Raw genomic sequence first — 21,565 nt, forward strand, 5'->3', positions numbered from 1 at the left:
AACCAATCTAGTAACCTTCTATGAGGAGGTGAGTTGTCAGCTAGATAAAAGAAGGCCCGTAGACGTGGTATATCTGGATTTTGCAAAAGCATTTGACAAAGTTCCCCATAAAGGTTTACTGTACAAAATAAGGTCAGTTGACATGGACCATAGGGTGAGTAGGATTGAAAACTGGCTACAAGGGCGAGTTCAGAGGGTGGTTATAAATGGGGAGTACTCGGAATGGTCAGGGGTGGGTAGTGGGGCCCCCCAGGGTTCTGTGCTGGGACCAATCCTATTTAATTTGTTCATAAACGACCTGGAGAATGGGGTAAACAGTTCAATCTCTGTATTTGCGGACGATACTAAGCTAACCAGGGCAATAACTTCTCCGCAGGATGTGTAAACCTTGCAAAAAGATCTTAACAAATTAATGGGGTGGGCAACTACATGGCAAATTAGGTTCAATGTAGAAAAATTTTAAATAATGCATTTGGGTGGCAAAAATAGGAATGCAATCTATACACCGGGGGGGGGGGGGGGGGGGGAGAACCTCTGGGGGAATCTAGGATGGAAAAGGACCTGGGGGTCCTAGTGGATGATAGGCTCAGCAATGCCAAGCTGCTGCTAACAAAGCAAACAAAATATTGACATGCATTAAAAAGGGGATCAACTCCAGAGATAAAACAATAATTCTCCCGCTCTACAAGACTCTGGTCCGGCCGCACCTGGAATATGCTGTCCAGTTCTGGGCACCAGTCCTTAGGAAAGGTGTACTGGAAATGGAGCGAGTACAAAGAAGGGCACCAAACCTGATAAAAGGTCTGAAGGATATTAGTTATGAGGAAAGGTTGCAAGCACTGAACTTATTCTCTCTGGAGAAGAGAAGCTTGAGAGGGGATATGATTACAATATACAAATACCGTACTGGTGACCCCACAATAGGGATAAAACGTTTTTTCAAGGGAGTTTAACAAGACTCGTGGCCACTCATTAAATTAAAAGAAAAGAGGTTTAACCTCAAACTATGTAGAAGGTTTACTGTAAGAGCGAAAAGGATATGGAATTCCCTTCCACAGGCGGTGATCTCAGCGGGGGGCATCAATATTTTCTTTAAACTATTAGATAAGCACCTGAATGACCGCAACATACAGGGATATACAATGTAATACTGACATATAATCACACACATAAGTTGGACTTGATGGACTGTAACCATGTAACTATGGGGGCTATTTATTAAAGGCAAATCCACTTTGCACTGCAAGTGCACTTGGAAGTAAAGTCACTGTAGATCCGAGGGGGACATGCAAGGAAAATAAAAAACAGCATTTTAGCTTGTACATGATTGGATGATAAAATAAGCAAAGCTTCCCCTCATTTCAGATCTAACCCTTAGATTTAGAGCGACTGCAGTTCCAAGTGCACTTGCAGTGCAAAGTGGATTCTCCTTTTGTAAATAACCCCCTATATGTTTTTCATTTAAAAAAATGAATTTAATGTTTATATTAAAATCATTAATTATTACATTATTATTAATAATTATTAAATTAAAGGGTTTCTAGACCCTCATGTTTTTTTTTTTCAAATAACAAGCATATCATTCTTACCTCCGCTGTGCAGTTAGTTTTGCATAGAGTGGCCCCGATCCTCATCCTTCTGGATACCCCCAACAGCGCTGGTGGATCCTCCCCGCATCGGGAAACCACTTCCTTGGGGGTCCCCATGCGGGCGTGCTCCCAAGTGCACATTCTGCATCCATAGACACAGAATGACAGACTCAGCCCCACCCCCCCCAGTGCCTGTGTCATTGGATTTGATTGACAGCAGCAGGAGACAATGGCTGTGCTGCTATCAATCTATCCAATCAAGAGCCGAGACAACGAGCAGAGAGGGTGAGCATGTCTCCGGCATGGGAACGAACGGGCTCAGCGGAGTAAAACGGGGGGCTGGTCAGTGACAGAAGTTTTTTCACCTTAATGCATAGGATGCATTAAGGTGAAAAATCATGAGGGTTTACAACCCCTCTAAATACAATTAATGTTTGGAGAGCTGAATTAATGTGTGTCTATTATCTGCCTGAAGTTCAGCTTTATATTATAAGCAGTCTGAAATTGCAGAACAAATGTTTCCCCGCTTTTTCAAATTTGTCCTGCATATTCCATCTCATCAATCTGCACATCAACGCAATGCAAAGGGAGTGAATCAAAATGTACATTTATTTAAAGAAAAGGTACAGGCAGTGAGAATTATTTAACCTGATAACAGCATGTTCTGCACATCATTATTCTATTGGAGACATACGGGAGATGATATTGAATCTGAAAATTTGTGAACTTTTTTCTTAAATTTGGACCAGGGACGGTACTCACAATGAATGAAATGTGTCCCTTGTGATGGTAGCTGCTGTGCTGCTTGAAGTCTTCTGTCCTCTGTCCACCCAGTTGACACCACAGCTGTGATCTTCTGTGCTGTGGGTTTCAATATGAGCAGCTCCTCCTGTCACAGGCAGCCATCTAAAGTGCCTACCTTTTCTGTCCCCTCCTCCATTCATAGAAGCTATACTATCAGTTCCCACAATGAAAAGCGTTCTATGAACGAATAATAGGCGGATGAATGAAAGGTCCACCTCCATTGATAGAGCTGCTTTTTGTGGGAACTGATAGTACAGCTTTTATTAATAGAGCAGGGGAACTGAAAGGGTGGGCATAGTTGGCAGTTTTGATGCGTGACTGTGACAGATGGAGCCATTCGTATTTACACCTGCAGTATCAGAAGAACACAGCTCCAGGGGTATAGCGAGGGGCACGGAGGATTTCAAGCAAAACAGAAGCCACCATCACAGAGGACATTTTTCATTTGCTGTGGGGACGCATCCCTTGTGCAAGTTTGTAAACCTTAGCTTCAACCAAAATCAGAGAAGTATTTGGGAATTTGAAGGCCAATCTAGGGACGAAAAAACCTTGTCTGTCAACTCAATTGCTTTCTATATAATGCCCTCTTTACTTCTACCCTCTCACTTTATTACTATAATAATGAGGTTGGGGGGGGGATACCGGATATTAGATTGAGTTTGATTTACTAGAACTGGAGAGTGCAAAATCTGGTACAGCTCTGCATAGAAATCAATCAGCTTCCAAGTTTTGTTGTCAAAGCTGAACTGAACACGCTGAAGTTGGAAACTGATTGGCTACCATGCACAGCTGCACCAGATTCTGAGTGCTCCAGTTTTGGTAAATCTCCCCTATTGTGAGGTCATTCAGAATTCATTGACAGGTGCCTATGACTTGCAGTTGACTTGTTTCAAACCCGCCTTTACCCGCTTAAAGCAGGTTTTACATGCCTGTAGACATATATGGAGATGCAAAACTGCAGGAGCAAACATGAGATGGGTTAGTTATGGTCACATGAAGGGTTTAGGGGGTTTGGTGCAAACTGGTTAAATGTACTTTAAAAAAAGAATCACTTTTAATATTAAACGTAATGGACATTCTGACTGCGCTAGCAGTTCCCTAAGCCCTTGTACACACGGTCGGAGAATCTGTCGGAATGAGTCTTATCGGACCGTGTCGTCAGATAATCCGACTGTGTGTGGTATGCATCGGACTGATTCCGTCCGAATCTCCGTCCGACCCAATTTTCCAACATGTTGGAAATATTTCCCGACCAACTGGGCCAGACGGACCTAATCCGATCATGTGTAGAGCATTTTCATCGGACCAAGTGCCATGCATGCTCAGATCAAATTCCTACATCAAAGCTATTGGCTACTAGCCTGAATGTAGTCCCATCGTAACGAAATTACGTCATCACGTTCTGAAAGATCGGATTTTTCGCCAACTTGGCCCGACCGTGTGTATGCAACAGTTTCGGACACAATCCGTCGGACTAAATCCGACGAGCAAAATCCGACGGATTTGGTTGGCAAAATCTCCGACCGTGTGTACGTGGGCTTACAGATTTCACCTGTTGCCTGAATTTGCTCTTTTTAAATATGGTGTAAAGGAATGTTTTTTTTACCTAGTTTTTTTAAACAGTTATTCTTTACCTAGTTAGACATATGTATGATTGCATAAAATTAAATGTTCCTGAAAAATCACCTTGCTAACCAATAGGAAATGTTTGGTTGACATTTTCCAACCAGTACAAAAATAATAAACGATTGGCGTATAGTGATACTAAAATAATGACAAGCAAAACTATATTCTTTACTAAATAGCAGCTAAGCATACAAAATATTTTAATGCCCAATATCAAAATCTGCAGTCTTCGACTAGAAAATTACAATCAGCGTTTAGACATCATATCAAGAACATGTATTATTTTAAATTTCATTGTGTAGCAATCCTTTGCTAGCATCAGCTATACACTTCTGAAATAAAAATAAACTTCCTGATTAATTGTATTTATTCTGTCGGCCACTACAGGGTCTTTTGCACTGCATAGTGCTATCAATCCAACCTGGGAGCTTAAGCTGGCTATCCACTAGTAGAGTTTCAGTTGAATTTTTTTGCTTTAAGAACATTTGGTTTCGAATAATTGGTGGGGTCAACTCGACGTTTGTTTTCGATCTGAAGGAACAAGATGGAAAATTTTATTTAGACAAATGATTTTCCAACCGTGAATGCGATTTTCATTTGGGAATTTACATTCACTCCAAAATCAACTGTTAAAAGCGTACAACATTTTTAATTACTTTCGAAAGACATTTGTCCAGTCATCGTATGTACAAAGAATTTTGGTACAAATGCTCATACCAGTGTTTGTTAGAAAAATCTACTAGTGAATATTCAGCTTTACTGCCAAGAGAAGAGAAAGGAATGAACAAAGTGATGGTTTGGTGCAGAGGTGCTTGGATGAAAATAGTGGCTAAACAGATATATGAATCTTTAGTTTCTGAATAACATATCCGATGAGGAGACAAACTGACTGCACTTCCATCTTACTCAGTGAAATTTTTTTTTTAAGTCTACATTTTTCTGTGGCCGCCTGATGGCTAACATTGTACAACACTGTGAGACTATTAACAGAACCATGTGATTTGATTGGCCATGCTGAAAGAAATGCTCATGGTGTGACTTATGCTTTAGTATTTATTAGTGCCCTAAAATAGCTGTTCATCCAGTGCTATGCTGGCTTGCTTATAACTTAAGCTATTCAAGGCACTGGCTTTGACCATTTCAAATCAGGCTTCTGCAGTTTCCTACTTTAGAGGCCGAATAAAAGATCATTTTATGTTCTAGCTCCCAGCAAAAGCTGACAACATGCAAAGCACGCTGAGAGCTTTGGTAACTGATCTGTTGCTGTAGGGCATCTTCACATTCCAGATGCAGTTAATGTTTATTAAACTTCTGCCACCATTAGTAATTATTACTGGAGGTAGCTCAGGTGCCGCTGTTTATGCAGCAGGGATAAAGGGCACTTCAAAGAGCAATCTCAGCATCATTCCTTCAAAACAGACTGAGTGAGTCATTGTCTGAGGACTCATTTTCTTTAATGTAGCGAAGGATGTCTGACTCGTCCATGGCCTGTACGTTGGGCTGTGAGTCCACCTGTGCCAGGTTGTTGTCTGAATTCTTTGTCTCTTTTAGAAAACTAGGCTTGGCTGGAATTTTTGGCTTTGGTTTGATCTTTGGCTTCACTCCAAGATTCAAAAGGTTCTGGAAGTCTTCTTCAACTCTGTGGTAACGAAGATAAAAAAAAAAAAAAAAAAATCATGATTTAGCAATGGAAATATGTTATACAGTATGTAAAGACTAGCTAACCTATTTAAAGACATTGCTCTCACATTTTTACCTAATCCCAGCTTACCTTTAACATTTTCATAAAGTATAATGCTGAAAGGTTTTTGCATGAAAAGTATGCCAACAAGTACATTGCTTATCCCTACAGCACACCATAATAATGACGTATCATCTACTCATCTCTACTCCAGAGGGTTTCAAACCTCCCTAAAAAAACAGTGTGAGAGGGACATCCGCATAACTCTCTCCACTAAGCAGACGGAGAGGATACTCCTCTTTACATACAAAACGTCCATTTGCTTCAAATACCTGGATTTAAAATCCTGACCAGATGGTACTACACCCCCAGTAGGATTCACAAGATGTGCTTGCAGTGCACAGAGACGTATTCGAGATGCAGGGAGACGGTGGGATACATGCTTCATGTTTTCTAGACACGCAGTAGACTTCAGGATTTCTGGTTGGAAGTTCGACACATAACCCAGAAATTTTCAAACCATATGATCCCTTTGTGACCCTGCCTTTTTTCTGTTACACCATCATGAAATTCCAAGTAAGACTTATGCCGCGTACACACGAGCGGACTGTATGGCGTACTTAGTCCGTTGAAACACATTTCAGCGGACAATCCGCTCGTGTGTGGGCTTCAGCGGACTTTTTCAGCGTGCAGTCCGGCGTACTAAGTATTTCGTTTTTTCGAAATTCTGTCCGTCGTACTTTGGTTTCAGCGGACAGTACGGTCGTCAGTATGCTAGTTAGACGGACTAAGAATGGCGCATGCCCAGAAAGGATTTACACGGCGGAAGGGTGCTTTGCTGTGTCTTGGACTTCCTATTTCTAGTCCCGTCGTACGCGCTGTACACGTCATCGCGCAAGCTTTCGACGGACTGTTTGTGCATCCGTGTGTGGTCAAGTCCGTTCAGTGGAAAGTACGACGGACTGTCCGTCGGATTGTATGACGAACTAAGTATGCCATACAGTCCGCTCGTGTGTACGCGGCATTATAGACACACTATTGTCCCTCTCCTGGTGAATGCGGAAAAAAGTTGTACCCCGATTTTCTGGAAACACCAAGCACCCTTTCTCCCCATCTGGTTAGCAAAAGTCAGTTAAATCCATGAGATGGAGTACTTGATCACAACAGAGAAGGGCATGCAGGAGAATAAAAAAAAAATGGTTCTGCTGGTATGAATTAGTATTACTCACCTGTTACAGATTTCTAGTTGGTTCAACCCAAACCTAATGGCATTTACTGAACATTAATCATTGGCTTTGTGAGACCTGGAGACAGGAGAACAAGATTCTTCTTCCCTTACTTTCTGCAATGATGCTGGGGTCTACCACCCTCTGTGTGGAATCTACCCCTCCTTAGCAACCCCATAATAGGATTTTTATTACAGCTTACCTATAAAATCCTTTTCTTGGAGTACATCATGGGACACAGTAATTACTTAATGGGTTATAGGCCACCTTCAGGTGTTGACACTGTTATACTCAATCAAGGAAGCGCCCTATATAACCCCTCCTCCTTCCAGGAGCACATCAATTTTTGTAGCAAAGCAATTTACCTAATCCCAAAAGAGGGACGGGACCTCTGTGTCCCATAATGTACTACAAGGAAAGGATTATACAGGCAAGCTGTAATATGAAGCCACCATGGTTCGTCCCCACGAATAAGTCTTATGGTGACAAAACGTACGTCATGCTGACGTCATCGCGATACAGCGTAGGTTGGACGGGTGATTGCATGCTGGCCTGCATTTTTTATGGGCGTTTTTACTGCTTTCTAAGTGTATTTATTTACTTTTATTAAATTTGTTATACGGAATTATGCTATGGTGAGTCTTCTTTCCATTCCCCTGGGATCCGGAGTACTGCCTTTCTGCTTCATGTGCTGCTGTTGACGGTCCTGGCCTGTTTTATTCAATAAGGGAGCCTACTGTGATTATGGTCTGAGGAGGTGCTGCAGAGATTGACTATGGGCATGAAATCGCTTGCCTTTTGGTAAGCGCGTATTTTGTGTGGTGGTGGTCACGATCCTTGGTGTTTTTTGGCTGCACAGAAGATTGAACACTTTTTATTTTATTTATTATTTTTACATTATTATTATACTCATTATAATCACCATTTTTTATTATTATCACTAATATATGGGGTTTGCTCCATCCCTTCTTTTGACTGGCAAAAGAGAACTTTTCCCATTAGAAATTGTTTGGATATAATTGTCCAAGTTTTCTCCAAATAGTCGCTCCCTATGAAAAAGGGAGCCCAGTTAGGAGGTCTTTACATGGTGCTTCAGCTGACCAAATGTTTTATCCACGGGATTATATGCATATGCACAAGCATAAGTGTAAGGTGGGACGCCTGGTGAATAGAATCTTTAATAGCATCTATGGCAAAGCATAATGCTTTTGGTAGTTCAGCCAAATCCCAAACTTGTTGTGCAGGAATCTCTCTAAGGCGGAATTCACACCTATGCATTTTTAGTGCTTTTTGCATTTTGCATATTTTCACTACAACATGTGATTCATAGGAAACAATGTTAAATGGACTGTAGTGTAAATCTGCAAAATGCAAAAAGTACTAAAACTACATGTGTGTGAATCGAGCCTAAGGACCTGTTTAAATTGGTCATTTAGGGATTGACAGACGCTTATTGCAGCGACTGCAGACTGAGTAATGGTACCTGCCATGGAAAAAGTAGATCTTAACAGGGATTCCAACTCCTTATCTGTTGGATCCTTAAGCATCTGTGTATTGTCTACTGGACAAGTTAGGCCTTTATTCAAATTGGATATTGCAGTGTCAACTGCTGGTATTTTCCATCTTTTGGAGAATTTCTCCTCCAGGGGATAGAGAATTGCAATTTTCTTAGGAGGAAGAAAATGCTTATCTGGGTGATCCCATTCAGCAAAAATAAGCTGTTCTAGTAATGCATGTGCAGGAAACGCATGCAAAGGTTGAGAGGGTTTTAACCCCCCTGGCGGTATTCCCGAGTCTGGCTCGGGTGGAGATTTCATACCAAAAGCGGTAACCCAGAGCCAGACTCGGGACCGCATCGCTGAATGCAGGGAGGGTTTACTTACCTTCTCTCCTGGATCCAGCGAAGTCCCCCCACTGTACGAATGAGCCGTGCTCCACTCGATTCATCACGGAGCCAATCTCCGTTCCCTGCGAGCTCTGCGACGCATGGGGATGGAGAACGGTGCCAAATTCAAAAAGTGAAACACACACTATACATACAGTATAATGTAATCTTACAGATTACATTGCTTATGTAATAATTTCAAATCCCCTTTGTCCCTAGTGTTCTGTCCAGTGTCCTGCATGCAGTTTTATAATATAAAAACTTTTGTTTATGCCTGGAAACTGGAGATTGTCCATAGCAACCAAAACTGTCCCTTTACATCAAAAATGGTTTTAGACCAGCTAGAAAACAGCGATAATAAATTAGAATCACTCGCAGAATTGAGGGATTTCGATTTCTGGGGAGATCCGTCATCAAATACTGAAAAGTAATGACAGTGACAATTCTGCAACTGGGCAAATTTCAGTGTTATTGATTTGATTACATTATTGACAAATTTTTATTATTGTTATATTATTATTTAGTATAATTATTTACAGTTATTTATTATATTATAATTTATGATTTCATTTTTCAAACTTTATCATACCCAGGATGTCTGCTAGACAGAGCTAGGCTTGTTTGGACGGAGTTATTCCTAAGAATTACAGGACTACAATATAAAACGCCAAATTTCCATGCAAAATAATTGTACCGCTTTCAGCACCTAAAATCTGAAATAATCATACCGCCAGGGAGGTTAAGAAACCCAAGGAAGAAACTGAACTTTCAGGAGACTCCGATAGGGGTAGCATGAATGTAAGAGATTGTATCAGCAATTGCTCAGATTTGAGAGGTTGAAAAAGGCTCATCTACCACTGAGGCAAAGGCCAGCTAACTGCATCGTATGTCTGGTCCTCTGGCTCCACCCTTTTAAGTCTACGGCACCTGATATTCCCAGGCAGTCTCCCATCCAGGTACTAACCTGGCCCGACCCTGCTTAGCCTCCGAGTTCAGATGAGATCAGGCGCTTTCTGGGTGATGTGGTTCTCTGGGTGGAGCCAGAGGATCAGACGTACGGTGCAGTTAGCTGGCCTTTGCCGCAGCTGCAGTTTATATCGATACACCGCTTTTTTATCCATCCGGTTGCCGTTTTTTTTTACTATGTGACTGCCAATTTTATGGTTCTCTCTCCACTGTTTTATTACAATAAATAAGCCTCTTAGTTTTCAACAATATTGCACTATATACTCCTTTTTTCTGCCCCATACGCTGAACCTGAGCGAGACGCCGTCATGTCTGTGGTCTCTGAAGTACAGGGAGTGCGGAGTGCAGACCACCGCTGACTGAGGACGAGACTGCTGTGCATTTGAGGAGTAGACGGCTGCTGCTTATCCGAGGATTGGATGATCTGTGCTGAGGGATCATGACCAAGTATCGCCCAGTGTGGAGGGGTCATCCTCGTATATCTTTATGTGATTGTTACCTTAAGGATCTGGTAAGCGACCTTTTGGTCTCACTTCTTTTGTCTGGCTGATTTCTGCGTTATCAGCGTATGGTGGTGTTATATGAAGAAAGAAGAAGTTTTGCTACATAGTTTCATTGTTGGGTACCTTGGCTACAGTTGAAAAGAATTTATGACTTTTGATGTAAATAATGACTGTAGGTTATAGTGGGTTATCTCCTTCTATCACAAGGTTTCTGGATATCTTGAACATTTATTCATATGTAATGGCCAATTCATAAATTCACCTTAATATTTACAGTGGTGTGAAAAAGTGTTTGCCCCCTTCCTCATTTCCTGTTCCTTTGCATGTTTGTCACACTTAAGTTTTCTCGGAACATCAAACCAATTTAAACAATAGTCAAGGACAACACAAGTAAACACAAAATGCAATTTGTAAATGAAGGTGTTTATTATTAAAGGTGAAAAAAAATCCAAACCATCATGGCCCTGTGTGAAAAAGTGATTGCCCCCTAAACCTAATAACTGGTTGGGCCACCCTTAGCAGCAACAACTGCAACCAAGCGTTTGCGATAACGTGCAATGAGGCTTTTACAGCGTCCTGGAGGAATTTTGGCCCACTCATCTTTGCAGAATTGTCCTAATTCAGTTACATTAGAGGGTTTTCGAGCATGAACGGCCTTTTTAAGGTCATACCACAACATCTCAATAGGATTCAGGTCAGGACTTTGGCTAGGCCACTCCAAAGTCTTCATTTTGTTTTTCTTCAGCCATTCAGTGGTGGACTTGCTGGTGTGTTTAGGATCATTGTCCTGCTGCAGAACCCAAGTTCGTTTCAGCTTGAGTACACGAACAGATGGTCGGACATTCTCCTTCAGGATCTCTTGGTAGACAGCAGAATTCATAGTTCCTTTTATCACGGCAAGTCTTCCAGGTCCTGAAGCAGCAAAACAGCCCCAGACCATCACACTACCACCACCATATTTTACTGTTGGTATAATGTTCTTTTTATGAAATGCAGTGTTCCTTCTACGCCAGATATACTTGGACACACACCTTCCAAAGAGTTCCACTTTTGTCTCATCGGTCCACAGAATGTTGTCCCAAAAGTCTTGGGGATCATCAAGATGTGTTGTGGAGAAATTGAGACAAGCTTTGATGTTCTTTTTGCTCAGCAGTGGTTTTCTCCTTGGAACTCTGCCATGCAGGCCATTTTTGCCCAGTCTTTTCCTGATGGTGGAGGCATGAACGCTGACCTTAACTGAGGCAAGTGAGGCCTGCAGTTCCTTGGACGTTGTTGTGGGGTCTTTTGTGACCTCTTGGATGAGTCGTCGCTGCACTCATGGGGTAATTTTGGGCGGCTGGCCACTCCTGGGAAGGTTCACCACTGTTCCATGTCTTCGCCATTTGTGGATAATGGCTCTCACTGTGGTTCGCTGGATTCCCAAAGCTTTGGAAATGGCTTTATAACCCTTTCCAAACTGATAGATCTCAATTACTTTCTTTCTCAATTGTTCCTGAATTTCTTTGGGTCTCGGCATGATGTGTAGCTTTTAAGGATCTTCTGGTGGACCTTACTGTGTCAAGCAGCTCCTATTTAAGTGATGCCTTGATTGTGAACAGGTGTGGCAATAATCAGGCCTGGGTGTGGCTAGAGAAATTGAACTCAGGTGTGGACAACCACAGTTATAGTATGTTTTAACAAGGGGGGCAATCACTTTTTCACACAGGGCCATGATGGTTTGGATTTTTTTTCACCTTTAATAATAAACAGCTTCATTTACAAATTGCATTTTGTGTTTACTTGTGTTGTCCTTGACTATTGTTTAAATTGGTTTGATGTTCCGAAACACTTAAGTGTGACAAACATGCAAAGGAACAGGAAATGAGGAAGGGGGCAAACACTTTTTCACACCACTGTATACTTTATTTATTTGAATTTAATTTGTGATCCCTTGATCAACTTTTTAGAAGTATCACATTTAATTCACTGATTCTTGGATCATTAGAAGTGTTGTTCACAATAGCTCATTTGAGTATCCAAGTGTTCACGTGGGGGTGTGTGCACAGAGCACATCTTCACTCGTGACCAACACCTTAGACACTGGCGAAAAAACGGATGTGCTTCTGGAAGGAGGAGGGGTTATATAGGGAGTGAACTTCCTTGATTGGGTATAATCAGTGTCAACACCTGAAGGTGGCCTATAATCCATTAAGTAATTACTTAAGGCCCTGTGTCCCATGATGTACAATAAAGAAAATAGGATTTTTTGTACTCATCCTTTTCTCTGTAATTCACCGACTGACACAGCTCCTCTCTTAGCCATTGGGTTGTTACGCCACCTTTAGAAGAGGACATAGGCATAACACAGAACTTGTAGTCCCGCCCAAGGGGCGGTCCTTTAGGTAACAACCCCCCAGCCTGCCTCAGTACGTCAACAAGCAGTATAACGTAAAGAAAAATAGGAGGGGCGGGTGCTGTGTCAGTCGGTGAATTACAGAGAAAAGGATTTTACGGCGAGTACAAAAAATCCTATTTTCTCTTATATTCACCGACTGACACAACTCCTCCCTTAGCCATTGGGACGCCCCCAAGCAGTGCCAAATGAGGGGTGGGAAACCAGCATAAAAACTTCATCCACCATGGCATGTAGGAACTAGAATAAACTTTACCCACAAAAAACAGGGTGCTCCTCAACAGAGAGACTCTACCCTCAAACCGCACCAAAACTGCGATAACAAATGCAACAGTGCATTAACTTAACGGTACTGCGTTTTTACCCAAAAAAACAAGAATTTTTTTTATGTGCAATTGCAATTATACAGCCACCTGCAAAACTTTGCGGCCAAAACAGGCATCAGCCGATGCACTGACATCTACCTTGTAGAATTTTGTAAAGGTGTGAACAGATGACCAGGTGGCCGCTTTACACACTTGGGTGACAGATGCTTGATGTCGGAAGGCCCAAGACATTCTGTTTGCCCTTGTGGAGTGGGCCGTGACCAGAAAGGGGGGCACCTGCCCCTTCAAGGCGTAGGCCTGTACTACAATCTGTCTGATCCACCTGGAAATGGTGGCCGACGAGACCGCCATGCCTTTTCCGGACCAGCCTCCGAAACAAACAAGGAGTCTGACTTCCGAAAGGGAGTCGTGGCAGACAAATACACCATCAGAGCCCGAACCATGTCCAGGGAATGGAGGGCCACCTCCTTAGGATGTGTCGGCTTAGGACACAGAGATGGTAACACAATGTCTTCATTGATGTGAAACCCCGAAACCACCTTTGGCAGAAAAGAAGGTTGCGGACGCAACACCGCCTTATCCTTGTGCATAACCAGGTAGGGCGACTTGCAGGACAAGGCCGCCAGTTCCGAAACCCTCCTGGTCGATGTAATGGCCACTAGAAAGTCCACTTTCTGGGAAAGAGTCAACAGAGGGATGTCTCTGATATTTTCAAATGGCGGTTTTTGCAGCACCGATAACACCAGGTTCAGATCCCACGGGGGTAATGGTGGACGCACCAGAGGAACTACGTGTCACACCCTTTGAACAAAAGTACTCACTAGAGAGTGAGATGCCAGGGGTCGCTGAAAAAAAGACATCCAAAGCTGATATTTGTCCTTTGATGGTGCTCAAAGCCAACTTCTGGTCCACTCCTTGCTAAAGAAACGGCAGGACCCTGGATATAGAAAAGGAGGGCGGATGCCATCCTTTCTCCTCACACATGGAGATGTAGGCCTTCCAGATACAATGATATATCTTCCGAGAAGAAGATTTCTGTGCCCTCGGCATAGCTGGGATTACTGAGTCCAACAGACCCCGGTTCCTCAACACCTGGCTCTCAATAGCCATGCCCTTAAAACCAGCGATGGTAAAGCAGGATGGAGAATCGGACCTTGAGACAGAAGGTCTTCTCGTAATGGCAGTCGCCAAGGAGCGTCTGCCACCAGGCGCACTAGGTCTGTGTACCAGGGACGCTGAGGCCAATCTGGGGAAATCAGTATTACTGGGATCCCCTCGGCCTCCACTCTGTGAGCAGACGTGGTAACAGTTTTAGTGGAGGAAAGGCATAGATTAGCTGGTACTGATCCCATGGAGCAACCAGTGCATCTGATTCGTCTGCCCATGGATCTCTTGTCCTAGACACGAATCTAGGCACCTTCGGATTGAGACGGGGGGCCAGAAGATCCACGTCTGGTGTGCCCCACTGCAGGCACAGTAGCCTGAACACCTCCGGATGCAACGCCCATTCTCCTGGGTCCAGCATCTGGTGACTTAGATAGTCCGTCTGCCAGTTCTCCACTCCCGGGATGTAAATGACCGACAGGGCCGGCACATGGCGCTCTGCCCACTGAAGTATGTGAGCGACCTCCCGTGCAGCGGCCGAACTTCTTGTTCCTCCTTGGTGATGTATGCCACAGCCATGGCGTTGTCTGACTGGATCCTGATCGGACACCCTCGCAGTCTTATCGACCATGTGGAGATGCATAGCCTGATCGCTCTCAGTTCGAGCAGACTGATCGGGAACTCTGATTCTTCCTCCGACCAGAGGGCCTGGGTCGACTGAACTCCCATTACTCCACCCCAGCCTGATAAGCTGGCATCCGTTGTGATCACTGTCCATTTCAGAGGTAGGAACGACTTCCTGGACTAAAGTGCTGGGTACCTCAGGCACCAGAGCAGGGAATCCCTAACTGGCTCACCTGAATCTGCCGATCCAGAGACAGCGGAGATTTGTGCCATTTTGTCAAAATCTCCTTCTGCAGGATTCTGGTGTGGAACTGGGCATACGATACTGCCTTGAAGATGGCCACCATGAGTCTCAGGACTCGCATGCAGAAGCGTAGTGACGACCACTTGCGGTTCATCAGCAGTTTCACCACGGCTCTGAGAGTCTGCAGCTTGTCTGAAGGGAGAAACACTCTCACATCCATGGAGTCCAGCAGTAAGCCTAGGTACTCCAAACACTGAGTCGGTACAATCACCAACTTCTTTAGGTTCAACAGCCACTCAAATTCCTGCAGAGTCTGCATGGTGATCGCCACATCCTCCTCTAACTCTGAGGCGGAAGATGCTCTCAGGAGGAGATCGTCTAGGTATCCCACGATCGCAATCCCGTGTTTCCATAGCAATGCCAAAACAGGAGCCAATACCTTGGTAAAGACTTGGGATGCTGATGCCAAACCAAAAGGGAGAGCCACAAACTGATAGTGGGCTTCTCCGACTGCGAATCACAGAAACTTCTGATGCCGGAGGCATATGAATATGTGCAGGTTCGCATTCTGGATATCTAAGGATGCCAGGGAGTCCCCTTGATGGGGTGCAGCGACTACTGAACGAACTGATTCCATTCTGAACCTCTGTACTTTCACAAAGTAATTGAGTGCTTTTAGATCTAAGATTGGACATACCCCTTCCTTCTTGGGGACTACAAACCAGGTTTGAGTAGAACCCCTGGAACGTTCCGAGTCCGGAACAGGTACTATCGCCCCACGACACAGCAGGTCCCTTACCACCCTCAAAAGGGCCTCCCGGCGAGCTGGGAGTACGGGTATGCTGGAGGGGAAGAATCTGTTTTGCGGCCAAGAGAGGAACTCTATCTTGCAGCCGGAGGAAATCAGATCGCAGACCCATAGGTTGGACAGCCAAGAGGTCCACTGGGCTGCAAACTCCTGAAGGCGACCCCCCACCCGAGTTGCGAATGGGGGCAAGCCTTCATGCGGTAGCACTTTTGCTCACAGGCTTGCGGTTCCAGGGATGCTTTAGTCCTTCAACGGTTGTCCTGTTGGGCTGGGGACGCTTGGTCGAAGCTCTGGGCATACGAAAAAGCCGATTGTGAGCGAAAAATGAGGGCCCTTGAATACGGCATGGCTCCTTAGCCTTCCTGGCCTGTGGAAGTAGAGTACTCTTATTCACCTGTGGCATTTTTAATAATGTCACCCTAAGAGGTCAGCTAGTTCCACGCAGACAGAAGTGTGTTGTTCTGCCAATTCGTGGTGCAACAGTTTTCCCCACTCAGTTAGTGGTGCCATTGGCTCCCGCTGCTATCAATCAAACTCAGTTAGCCAATCAGGAGAGACAGGGGGTGAGGTCAAACAGCAGCTCTATGTCTGAATGGATACACAAAGCTGCAGCTTAGTTTTGGTGCCCTCATAGCAAGCTGCTGGCTGTGGGGGCACTCAACAGGAGGGAGGAGGAAGGAGCTCCAGACAGGGAGCCGAGAAGCGGAGGATCCTGGCTGCTCTGTGCAAAACCACTGCACAGAGCAGGTAAGTATGACATTTTTTTTTTCTATTAAAATAACAAACGAGACTTTACAATCACTTTAATCTACATGTAATATCCCACTCCCAATGTGTTTAGATGGTTAGTGGGCATGGAGGAGAAAGGAGGGAGTGGGCTATCATGCACCCCTGTGTATACATGCACATGTGTGACTCTATAGTCACATGGGTTGCTCAGATATGATAGAAAGGAAGAGCTTAGCATAGAAACCTCACTGAAAACGGAGTATATGCAGCGTTGCCGCTACAGCTGCAAAATACCTAGATGAATTGGGGGGGGGGGGGGCAGAAGGTGGAGATAGAGAGCAGCAGGATCAACCAGATTTTTTTCAGAATACAGGCGGTCCCCGGGTTACAGCAGGATCAGCAGGATCAACCAGATTTTTTTCAGAATACAGGTGGTCCCCGGGTTACAAACATCCAGCCTACAAAAGACTCCTACTTACAAACAGAGGGAGACAACAGGAAGTGAGAGGAAATCTACCCTTAGGAAGGGAAATTCACAAGGGCACCATCAGTTTAGCCACGTTAAAAAAAGTATCAGTTCTTATCTGTTGCTTCATCCGTCTTCCGTTCCATTATTATCCGTTAATGTACACGTTTACATCCTTTTTTTTTTATCTGTTTTGATCCATTAACAGCAGTTTCTGTGCCTTTAAGGAAATTACCCAGAAAGCATTGCTCCTCCCATACAGATAAACAAAAACAAAAAAATATTTCTTCAAAATGGATGTTAACTGATTGAATGTTGACAGACATTGTGCATTAACGTCAGTCAATATCCGTTTTGACGGATCTGGACATAGCCTTGTACGTTAAAAAAAAAGCGGAAGCAGAGGTTAATGGATGGTCATCTGTTTGCCCATTGGAATGCATTGTCGTCCGCTGACAGATGGAAGAAAAACGGATAGACGGTCCGTCCATGTGAAAGGGGTCTAAGAGTTATCATGGGGAAAAAGGTGTCTCCACTGAAGCTTTATCACCAATCCTGGTTTCTACAACAACCCACATTTTTCAAAATCCAGTTGTCATTGAGACAGAAGTGAGGTGAAATCTTCTGAACAGGGGCACAGACAGCAAAACAAATGATACAGGGAGATGATAACCCTTCCCTATGTTATCCAAAAAGCATAAAAAAGATTTTTTTGGCTGGAGCTACACTTATAAATCTACATGTTCTGGCTTACAAACAAATTCAACTTAAAGCGGTGTTCGGGAAAAATAAATAAAAATAAAATAAAAGCCAACAGCTACAGATACTGCAGCTGCTGGCCTTTAATAAATGGACACTTACCTGTCCTGCAGTCCCTCAATGTCGGCACCGCAGATGATGTTTCCATCAGCTATCAGGTGCTGCCACTGCCATTGCGGGTAAGGGAACCCGGCAGTGTAGCCTTTCAGCTTCACGCCTGGAACCCTACTGCACATGGGCGAGGCCCCGCTCCTATCTCCTATTAGCCTGGTGGCCGGGGGTGGAGGAGGAGGGAGCCCCGCGTTGACGTCATGGCTGCATCACGGCCATGGCTGGACTCCCGGAATCCTGTCCCCCCTCTCCCCGAAAGGTGCCAATTGTGACACCGAAGGGGTGTAGGAATCCGATTAGCGGAAGTTCCACTTTAGGGTGGAGGTCCGCTTTAAGAACAAACCTACAGTCCCTATCTTGTTTGTAACCCAGGACTACTTGTACAGAAATGTAATCTCATAGTGACTGAGTGAGTATGAACAGCATGTAATACACCATTTATTGATAGTTTTTTATGATGTCGGTTTAGTGACACTTTAACCTCAAATAGATTGGTAATCATTCCGATCACCTTGTTCCAGCATCTCCTCAATTTGGGACAATGTACAGGTCCACTTTATTAGACCACCATGTATGAGTTGGCCCAGTTCATCTACACATCATAAATTTACCTCTGAAAGCTTACACATTTTAATAAAGGCATCAAATTGTGGCCTTTCTTCACGGTAACTGTCAATATGGAGGTTTCTCATTAGATGGACACATTCCTGCAAATTAACTCATTAAAATGTTCCTCTCTATGGCTCTGATATCAGGTCCATTTTAAACGTTTTAAATAACAAGCTGCGTGCCCAAAAGTCTGTCAAGCTCATTGAGGATTTAGATTACGGCATTTTTTAAACAGTTTGTACTAATACACAATGTTCATTTAGCTACTTCGGTTTATGTCCAGGAGTCTCACTGGAATGGTGACAAAAATGTACTTAAGAGGGACAATTCCACAGCATTAACAGAAGTCTGCACTTTATGGTGTTTATTAATGGTACACACTGATCAAATAGAAAAAAAGTTGCCTCTAAACTGACTCCAAGCACGTTGCTTATCTGCTGAGAGACTCTAATTTGTATCCTTACATTCATCTGGTGAGCATGGCATGCCACCTGAATACACCGGGTGCTAGTATTCCTGGATGACCCTTTTATATCGTGCCCCCCCTCCATCTCCTACCTGAGCTGTCCGAATACAGCCAGCTAGGTCTCTTCACGTGCCACGGACATGATGCTTTAATTTGTGCCGTTGCATTTTACCACAAGGTCAAACTCGCCCAAATGGGACTGTACCACAAGTGCATAACTCCTTTCTGGGACCAAATAATTCACCTCTACTATGATTGGAGATGGAATCATTAATTCTATTCTTATTACTTTCCTATCAATGATGCCTGGATCCTATGAACAAAATACTTATTGACTTCCGCATTTACTGTGATCGCCAGGGCGTTGTGAAAGCCACAGTCCCCATCCTTCATAGAATGGGCCTGTGGGATGATCTCTATTTGTCATGTGGAAAATCTGATCTCCTGGCAAACAGCTAAATCTGCCGATTACATTCTAACAATTTCGGTCTGGGATCACTCCGACATTCCTCTAAATTTGCCTCTTACCTTTGATCTCTCTGTTAAATTACTCGCTACCCTTTATTGGATACCCAACTTCATCCCTCATCATAGTGCTTGGGTCTTGCTTTTTTCTTTCCCTTCCAATCGCTCCTCTATTTTCATATTATTGTTATCCGTCCACCCGAGAGAGGTATCCCTATTGTTCTTATTGTAGAAAGACCCCTCTCAGTGTGAATGAATTATTATGTTTCTTTTGTTTTTGGTATAAGGTATATTTGGTATAGACATAAACTTTACTATGTATTTTTGCATGATTACTGAGTGCATCAATACCCATTTACTAGGGTCGTTATGCTTCTTTGTTATTTACCTATTGGGGACAACCAAGTCTTTTGATATGTACCAGCATGAATATCCTACTTTCACTGAGCTGGTGTGTTCTAATATATATATGTCTGAGCCATATCCACCAACCCCCCCCCCCCCCCCCATTTTTTTTTCCCTACCTTTTTTCATGCGAGCTTGTTATAAAAGAAAAAATAATAATAAACAGAGATTAAACATAATAATGGAGTTATCAGGCATTATAATTGCCTCCTCACCACCTGTGAAATGCCCTCTGAAACGTGAACCAACCGCTGACTGTTCTTAAGAGGGCACCACACTCAACAGCGAGTGTGAAAGAGCTCTTCGGCATACTGTAGCATGGAAGGAAGGTTTAACAGCAAGGAATGATTTAACAAGACCCTGCAATTCCACCAGCATAATTTAAGGCAGAACTTAATGCACTATACTTACCTCCTCTGTAACAGTCCCAAGCCCTCGAGGTATCTTCACCCATATCCTTTCAGGTGCTGGGCTTCAGGCATCTTCATTGGCTGGCATGAGATGACATAACTCCTGAATTTGTGCAGTCACCCTGGCACACAGGAAGGGTGCTGGTGACATAAATGGACCTCTGCATGTGCAGGTCAGTTTACATGCCACAGAAGTCTGTGGGCAAGTTGGTAGCTATATTTTATTGCAGAACAGACATTGCATGTCTGCAGTAAAAAGTCTGACTGATTGTATTTTTTTTTAAATGCCTTCAGTTCTGTTTAATGTTACTCGCACTATTAAACTGTTTCTATAGGCAAAACCTTTTTTAATTTTTTTGAAAAGTGTTGGAAAGGGTTAGATCATCTGTCAAGTTTTTTTATTAGATCCTGCGTTCCCATCAGGGATATTCACCCCTCTATTTGTACTGTTAGGAGAAAATCTTCCAACGGGGACATCTGCCTAAGATGGGAATTTTCCTCACTTGACAGGGATTTTAACCCTCCTTTCTCTACTACATCCAAAAAAAAGATGGGAATTTCCCTCACTTTAGGAGATTTGTTTGTTTTTTTTACTTCCTGTTGAGTCTCTGGGACAGGAAGTTAAGAGAAATACAGGCAGCAAATAAATAAACTAACATGGATTTCAAACTCTTCCCAGCTCTATCAAAATATAAGTTAAACAAACCCTTTGGTGTTGTATGAACCACTACTATCAACTGTTAATTGTCAATAGTAAAGGATGTACAAGAATATCTGTTCTGAAACAAAAAGTCCCTTTTATTCCCCAGGAAACCCTATGGGAATCCCAAGTATATTCCTAAAGGAACATCAGAGCAATGCAGACAGCGCCTGCTTCCTTTAAGGAAATCACCCTATGTAGATAACAATCAGGGGCCAGCAAAGTCATGGAGAAGTAATTTTTCCTATTTAGTATCTAGTTTTGAAGAAACAGGGAAAGTGTGCTTAGATTACAACAGCAAAAAAAGTTAAGATAATAAAATTGCGGCAGATATCAATAATTTTAGATGCCATGATTACCTGGCATCTGTCCAGTCCTACGATACAGAGTAAGTGTCTGCCATAAAAATTTCAGGAATACTTCCGGCTATCATGAATCATGTAAGCCCAACTCTAGCTAAATTGTGTTTTTTTTTGTTGATGAAGATGGAAGGGGTCAAAATATTTACCGCGGTCTATGCCCAAACTGGGGAGTTTAACTCTCACATCCTCTCCCGGTGCATGCGCAAGAGGCAAGAGCAAATTTGTGGTTTTCAGCACTAAAATCAAAGGTAAAGTAAAAAGTGTTCAATCGTCTCATAAAATTAAAATATATCCCCAACTAATAA

General features: G+C 43.3%; 1 protein-coding gene and 1 pseudogene across 2 annotated transcripts in view; both read right to left on the reverse strand.

Moving 5' to 3' along the window:
- Positions 1-2,180: 2,180 nt before the first annotated feature.
- HS1BP3 (HCLS1 binding protein 3) overlaps positions 2,181-21,565 on the reverse strand; it is a 202,261-nt gene continuing 182,876 nt past the window's right edge. For both annotated transcript variants that reach the window (XM_077488849.1, XM_077488848.1), the window contains exon 7: positions 2,181-5,658. In XM_077488849.1, coding sequence (XP_077344975.1) covers positions 5,430-5,658 — 229 coding nt within the window. In that variant the 3' untranslated portion in view covers positions 2,181-5,429. The remainder of the gene's footprint in view (positions 5,659-21,565) is intronic.
- LOC143990910 (5S ribosomal RNA) lies at positions 9,727-9,845 on the reverse strand (annotated as a pseudogene).

Source organism: Lithobates pipiens, unplaced genomic scaffold (genome assembly GCF_037356315.1).
Source record: "Lithobates pipiens isolate NorthernLeopardFrog02 unplaced genomic scaffold, aLitPip1_a1.2 Scaffold_18, whole genome shotgun sequence".
In the NCBI taxonomy this organism is placed as follows: domain Eukaryota; kingdom Metazoa; phylum Chordata; class Amphibia; order Anura; family Ranidae; genus Lithobates; species Lithobates pipiens.